The sequence below is a fragment of the Choloepus didactylus genome, chromosome 8, assembly GCF_015220235.1.
Source record: "Choloepus didactylus isolate mChoDid1 chromosome 8, mChoDid1.pri, whole genome shotgun sequence".
Taxonomy (NCBI): Eukaryota; Metazoa; Chordata; class Mammalia; order Pilosa; family Megalonychidae; genus Choloepus; species Choloepus didactylus.
In genome coordinates this window covers 105081760-105089282 of record NC_051314.1, presented here as the reverse complement: position 1 = coordinate 105089282, position 7523 = coordinate 105081760, and the positions used below count along the sequence as shown (strand labels likewise).

General features: G+C 39.9%; 1 protein-coding gene across 1 annotated transcript; it reads right to left on the bottom strand.

The window, feature by feature from the left end:
* Positions 1 to 219: 219 nt before the first annotated feature.
* Positions 220 to 6891, bottom strand: MANSC4 (MANSC domain containing 4). The gene is made up of 3 exons (XM_037847483.1): positions 6663 to 6891; positions 3925 to 4059; positions 220 to 893 (listed from the first exon to the last, which is right to left on the bottom strand). Exons 1-3 carry the CDS (start codon positions 6889 to 6891, stop codon positions 220 to 222), a joined length of 1038 nt encoding a protein of 345 aa, XP_037703411.1.
* Positions 6892 to 7523: the final 632 nt, after the last annotated feature.

The following is a 7523-nucleotide window of genomic DNA, read 5'->3' as shown; positions in this document are numbered from 1 at the left end:
ATTGTATGCCAAGAAATTAGATAACCTAGGTGAAATGAACAAATTCCTAGAAACACACAAATTACCTACACTGATTCAATAAGAAATAGAAGATCTCAACAGATCAGTAACTAGTAAAGAGAGTTGTATTTTCATTTTATTTTAACCCAACTGCCCTTATATTACAGACAACTAAAATGGTACTCTTGAAAGCTTATCAACTCTCTACAACTTTTATTGTTAAAAGTTTGCCTTCAAAGTATTGCATTTTTTAATTTGCCTGGATCCTAACTTTCTCTGTCCTGGTTTATACTGGCCCTGCTGCTTTCGACAGCATCCAGATACCAGGATGACTATACAACAGCAAAGAAAGATGGCAGAGCTACAAAGTACCACAGGAACCAGCCATGTCTGTGAAGTCACAGATGCCCCACCAGATGTTTCATCTTCATTCTCAGATGTGTGGTTTCTGCTGCTGTACCCCTTTGTTTTGTTCAGTAATTGTTTGCTATTGTTGAGTTGGGATGGAATTGGCATATAAGAAAGTTTTGTGTCTGTGGGAACAAAGAAAGGAGAAATAGTCTTGTTATCTGGATTGCTGATGAAATCAGTACTTGGTGACACCTTGTTTACCTTTGCGGTAACGGAGTCATTCAGGGAACTGAATCTTGCCCAAGAAATTGTGGTTAATTCCTTAGAATAACTGGTATTGTTTGTGTTTCCAACCAAATCTTGATGTGTGCTTGATGATGGAACCTCTATTGACAGTAGCCTTTGGTTTGCCATGGTGGTTTGTTGTTTGTCCAAATTCATGGACTTGAGGATTCTTAGTCTGTCCCACCTAATAGATGAAGAACGGGAATCTGGATATTTGGGAGATGATTGTTCAAAAACTAGCAAATCTGGATCGATACCTGAAAGATAAATAAGGCATCATTCATTTTATTTTTAATTCAAAGAGAAAACCATAAAGCAGAGTTTGAGGCGACAGGTTTTTCTGCTATGAGTTACTGAACTAAGCTCATTTCAAGTTCTATCACTGCCTACTTCTGAAAGACTTAGATTCGTACTAGCTGCACTTGAATAGATCTTAATTTTCTAGGACACTTTCTGTTACGAACAAATTTGGCTAAACCAAGGAGAATGCTTTCTGTCTGGTAGGGTTTGGGGGCAACAATAGCAAATGTTAGTGCAAGAGCTGCAGATACTATATCTCAAATTATAAGGCTAAACAAAACAAGGCCTGAAAAGGGTAAAAATCATGAACAAAGCCCTAAGTCTCGTCCCTTTTCAGTCCTTGAGGATTCTGACTTTGTCTTTAGTATTCTCTCTCTGCCTATGTAGTAGCTCCTTCTTCTCTGACTTCAGAGGAGCACAAATACTGATTTGTTTTTAAAAGGGAAGGAAAAAAACTTTCACCAGCTTTCCATTTGTCTCTGCTAGAGATCACATAGTTTGTCTCCCTCCCTTGCTCCCTCTCTTGCAAACATACCAACGTCCATTTCCTTCCTGACTACTTTGTTTTGCCTCTGTAACCTTGTTTCCATCTTTGCTACTCTGTCAAAATTATGCTTCTGAGCTAATCAGTAGTTTCCTTTTCTCTTGATCACTTGTAACATACTGCTTCGACTTCTCTGTTGTCCTCCATGCTGGCCATCCTCTCCAGAAACTTTTCTCCCATGACTCCTGTGACCATTAGGTTCATGTGTCAACTTGGCAAAGTAATGGTACCCAGATGTCTGGTCAAGCAAGCACTGGTCTGTTACTGCAAGGACATTTGTGGCTGGTTAATAAACCAGAAGGCTGGTTTATTAAATCAATTGGCTGCAGCTGTGACTGATTACGTCAACGAAGGGCATGTCTTTCCACAACGAGAGAATGCAATCAGCTGGATTTAATCCAATCAGTTGAAGACTTTTAAGTGAGATAGATAGAGGACCTTCACCACTTCTTTGGCTGACCAGTGAAGTGTTTCCTGAAGAGTTCATTGAAGTTGCAAGTTCGTTGCCTGAGGAGTTCATTGAACATCTTCATTGGAGTTGCCAGTCTGCTGCCTGCCCTACAGAATTTGGACTCGTGCATACCATAGTTGCATGAGACACTTTTGTAAATCTTATATTTCTAGATATCTCTTGTTGATTCTGTTTCCCTAGAGAATCCTAACTAATACAACTCCCTTGAACAGACTCCCTTGGGGCTTTACCGCAGACTGCCTGCTTCTTGTCTTTTACTTTCTTTTGCTGGTTCTTTTCTTGATCCTAACCTCTAATTGTGGGGTTTCTACAATCTTCAGGCCTTGACCAGGTACTGTATTTTCTTTTGACATCTCCTCTCCAAGAGACTATCCGTATCAACTGCCACCACACTGATGGCACTGAAATTGGCCACCAAATTTTCCCTCTTTCTTGAGCTCTGATCTCATTTCTCCTGTAACTTTCTAGAGGTTCCCACCTGGATATACCACTTACTTCTCACTGAATCTGCCCAAAGTGAACATTATTTTGTCTGCCCGTCTCATTTAGTGGCATCACCATTCTTCCGTCAGCCAGACCTGAGTGATTTTTGACTTCTGCCCTTCACTTCCTTCATCCAAAAAAGTAACTAAATTCTATCCTCCTGTCCTGTGGCCCTTCCCAGTATTTAGTAATCATCCTTCCTCTTTCTTGTCCAGACCTAATGCCTGCCTGACTAGATAATATAACCTGTGTCCTGCTTATACTTTTCCTAGACCAGGGTAATCAGACTTATCACTTGAATCATGGCATATTCTCATTATTTTTGCTTGCTTATTTGTGATGAAGTCAAACTAAAACTCCATTCTGCCCAAAGCCCTTTTGTTACCTGGCCCCACCCTATCTTAGCCATATTTTCATTCTACCCCAAATGCTTCCTTCTTGAAGCCAGATCAGTCTCCTTACTTTCCTGTGGTTTGATATAGAACCCCTTATATTGCCTCCTCCTCTCCCAAGAGCCCTTCCGTGAATAATCCAACTTCCCTTAGTCTCCCCTTCTCTTGAGGCTTCCTACTTGAGGCAGTATTATACTTAAAAAACTGTGGTAATACATATACAACATAAAATTTCTCTTTTTAGCCACTTTCAAGCATACAATTCAGTGGCATTAATTACGCACAGTTTTGTGCTATCCTCACCACCATCTATTACCAAAAATTTTCTATCACCCAAAACAGAAACTGCACCCATTAAGCAGTAACTCCCCACCGCCCACCCTACCCCCATAATGTATATGCTACTTTCTTGTCGCATCAACTAAATTGTAAGGAACTTGAGGACACAGACATGGCTGCAATCTTCTAGAATGCTGAGCACAGCCTGGAGCACTAACTAGTCAATAAGTACTAATAGAAAAAGAAATTTATCTCCTTTGTATTTTGATGGCAAAAATCTATTATTTTATGGTCACTAATTTACACCCTGAGATTATGTACATGGGCAAAGGATACTTAAATATATATTTTTCTGAAGGAAAATATACTGGTTATGTTGGGACTAATGATATGCTAATGTACGTCCGCAAGTGGTAGCAAGTTTCCCATTCTCTAGCATCCATCTTGGCAGAATCCTTGTATGCAGTATGCACAGTCCTTAAACTGCCATTTAGTGTCTTCATTATTTCCTGGTGGCATCCTCTCCTACTGCAGTAGAAATCCCACTTTGTACACGAAATATAATCTTGAGCTCTTGTTCAACTATGTATGATCTGTTATCACCTGAACTGAACTCATCACGGCTGAACATGCCAAGCTAAAAGGAATTTGTTTTTGGTTTTCCGTCCTGGATGCCCAAACCCTTTCCAGAAAAAGTTCATTGGAAAATAATGATTTAATGACTCATACATAGCTATAGCCAGCCAGTTTCTAGGCTATATGCCTCTACTAGAGTATTACCAACATTTCTCAAAGCCTTGAAATATTTAAATTATTACCTTCTGTTATGTTGTACAAAATGGCACTGGTTCCAGGCTGTAATACGCAGCTCTCCAATGTTGGGCAGTGAATATGGAGGCAGTTGACATTGTCGTGAATAGGATCATGGTAGAAGACAGCCAAGTTACAGAAAACTGAAAGGGAAACAGGCAAAGTACATCTGCAGATTGTCTTGATTCCCACCAGCCTGATGAAGTCTGAGTAACTTACATTTCTTTCAAGAACACTGGATTAATTGAGTATATTGCAGAGCTATTTTCAGACATTTTACAGAGAATTAGGAACTTTTGTAACTTCTATTAATATGAAAAAAATGCCTTTTTGAAGAAAATACAGGTTTTCTCTAAGGACTCTTTCATTCGTTCCATTCCACACAGGCTTACCTGGAATCATTTCCCAGTCCCCGTATTATATGTTAGTGAAAAACTCAATTGACTATGAAAGCTCTGTGATTTTTATATATCAGGTTTCCAGATGCAGTGTCCTCTCAGGAAGCTGAGATGCTGAGAGTCATCAGAGGAAGAAATAGGAAAATAAAGGGGCAAATGCTGTAACAGCAGAAAAAGGTGTAATGGGGAGGGCAGAAACAGTAATGGCTGCATTAGAGGGAGAGGCCCAGATGTGAACAGGCAACAGGCAGCTGGCCTTGACCCTGATGGCAGGTGTGCCCTGGTCCCATGCTGCAAAACCACATCAGAAGAAAAGTCTAGTCTGTGTCATTTAAAATGAGGAAGGGAGTGGATAGACAGGATGTGAGCATTTGGAATTCTAGAGGGTCAGGGGGCACATCACTTGCTCAAGCTGTCTCCCCTTTTCTAAGCAAATTAGCTCGTTAAAATGTATTGTTTTATTTCTTGAAAAACTTAAGTCAGATTTGTTGAATGCAGATTTTCAGTCCACCTCCCTCAAGGGCAGCCCAGACATTCCTCCTCCTGCAGTGCAGTCAGAACCATGTAATGTGAAGTATCCATTGGCCAAAAGGTATCAACTTCTCTAATAAAATAATATTAGAGAGGGATGGTGTGTCATCACTAGACCTCAGAGCACACCTAAAGCTGCTGTGGAATGGCTGTTGGCAGAGCCTGTACTGCTTCTGTGGAAGGTTAATCAGGGGGAGGTTTACATCTCCAGTGAGACTTCTGGGACACCCAAGTTTCTGCACTCTATATTTTCCCAGAAGGAGAATAAGACAAAATGCAATTAATGGTACATTGCTAATACTTTATAGATTACCAACACTTTCCCTGGAGACTATTCCCTAAAGTTTAAGAGAATGGAATAAAAATATTCAAATTTAGACATGTAAATTCCTGATAAAGTAGTTGACCCTGTAGAGAACAAATTTTAGAGACATGCTTTATGTTCCTTGCGTACATGTCAGTGTTCCAGCTCTGAGCAGGTGAGCTAATGCAGGATTGTGGCATTTTTAAGTTCTGATTTCCCGATAAAAACTGGAGTGCCCTCCTGTCCTTTCTTCTTCTGGAGGAAGAAATCCACACAGGCTCTGAAGTCATGGAATTGTCCTGGATACTTACAATAGCTCTGGAAGTCCAGAGACTACAGCAACCCTGATATGGAAAGTCAGATAAGTTCATGCCCTGGGAAAATACTGAAAAAGCATTACCCCTCTTCTGCCTCTCCCAAATAAAGTCTTGTGGGAATTAGAAGCAGCTGGAAGATAACACTTGGAACTGTCTACATTTTCTAAAAGATTCTCCTGTATTAAAATTAATTGCTCTCTTCTGTGCCTGATTAGCTTTTGAGGGCTTAACCTGTGACAGCTTCTCATATTGTGGTCTCTTGACAGTCTGTTTAGACTCTCCAAATAGCTCCGATTTGCATTCCAGAAGTCTTCCATGCCTAATGGTCTAGGAGGCACACTGGCAACTAAGAAGTAGGTATCAAACCATGGGAAGAAAGTGTGGAACAACCAAGAGAATTATTTTAAAGTATTGTTTTGCTTTTTTTTTCCTTTCCAAATAGCTTTAAAGTCTTGGAAAAATTAGGAAAAATAAATGAAAGATCTCTTTAGACAATTGTAACTTGAAATTCTGCAACAATGAAATGTTTTCCTAATTGCAGGCCTTGATCATAGTATATGGATTATATTTGCACTCTGATTCTGGATTTCAGACAAAAGTCTATTAGGATATTTGGAAAATATGATTTTTTTTTGCTAATTGACACCTATCTTTGTATTTCTTTCAAAACATATGACTTACACTCTAAATTCCCATCCAATACATCTCACATTTGGTCAACCCAAACAAGCACTTTTCAAAAATTTGATAGAATACCAATGGCACTAAAAGGTACTTTGAAAAGGAAATTATTATAAATATTTCCAAAATCATTTATGTTATATTTGGGGCTATAAAAATATTGTTAGCTAACCCTGGAGGATACATTTTCATTTAGCAATTTGGTGAAGAAAAGAGAATTCTGTTACCTATAGGTTCTATAGCATTCTGGTCATTACTATATTTGTAAACAGTCTGCTCTGGTGCACTTGCTGTCTCTCTGTCTCTCTGTCTCTCTTCTCTCTCTTCTCTCTCTCTCTCTCTCGCTCCATTTCTCTCTCCCTCCTCATCCCATGGCATCTCCTCTCGTCCTTTTCAACTATTCGCTGGCTCTCCTTACTTAGAAGTAATAGCTTCTGACTTAGATCTTCATTCTCAGAAGTTTCCCCTTATTTTTTGCTCATTTTATGAAATTTTGGCATTTCATTAATACTCACCATCCTTCCTAAGACAGCAGCTCCTACTGCACTTCTGGCCAGTGCTTTCAGAATAATACCTCAAAAAACGGGCTCCCAGCTTCTGAGACTCCTCCAGGTCAAGTAGAAGACCTGGGAAGCGACGGATCCAGCAGTCTCTATAAAAACTGGTGGGTGAGCAAAGAGAGTCTGACATCTGCCCCATGCTCAGGAGCAATATCACGTCTGCTGCCACCACTGACACATGCATTTCCCAAGTGGGGAGGCTCGCCGGCAAGTCTGATTTCCACCCACTAGCAGAAGCTGACTTCGGGCTTTAGGATGGTCTCTGGAACTTCAGAGCTGTCACTAAGAGAGAGCTTCCTTGGGACTCTTCTGGACGGCCACCTTCTAGAAAAATGAGGCCATTCTTGGATTGCATATTGATTTTCTTTTGTTTCTTCCCAATTGAGCCCCAGGTGAATCCTTGACCTGCTGGCGTCTTTTCTGAACATTTTCCAAGTTACTTCAACACTCGGTTCCTTATGCTATTGAAGAAGTGGCTCCTCTCTGCGTTTCTTCCTTCTCCCAAAGTGAATAGTCACAGACAACTTTTGCTAAGTAAATATAAAGACAAGTGGAGATCCTAGTCAAGATTCTTTCTGAGGAAAACAATAATTTAGTCACTTTGGTATCAGATAAAAGAAGGATCTTTTTCACCAGAAACAAGACATCGTTTTGTGAGGGCAGTTCTGTATGATTTTTAAGGAACTTGTGACTGCAGATTTATTTTCAGTCTTGTCTTTCTTTTCTTTGAATTTCTAGTATTTAGGTTCACTGTAAAACCAGTTTGTGCAGTGGTCTAAGTTTTTCTTGCTTAAAAAAGAAACTTGGAAATAAATG

What these genes read in the sequence shown, in the direction of transcription:
- MANSC4 (XM_037847483.1), bottom strand. Translation starts at nt 6,891, where the DNA reads ATGCATGTGTCAGTGGTGGCAGCAGACGTGATATTGCTCCTGAGCATG. An exon ending in CTGCTGTCTTAGGAAGGATG is followed by an intron (nt 4,060 to 6,662) that starts GTGAGTATTAAT and finishes TTTCCCTTTCAG; the next exon opens with TTTTCTGTAACTTGGCTGTC. An exon ending in TTTGTACAACATAACAGAAG is followed by an intron (nt 894 to 3,924) that starts GTAATAATTTAA and finishes TTTATCTTTCAG; the next exon opens with GTATCGATCCAGATTTGCTA.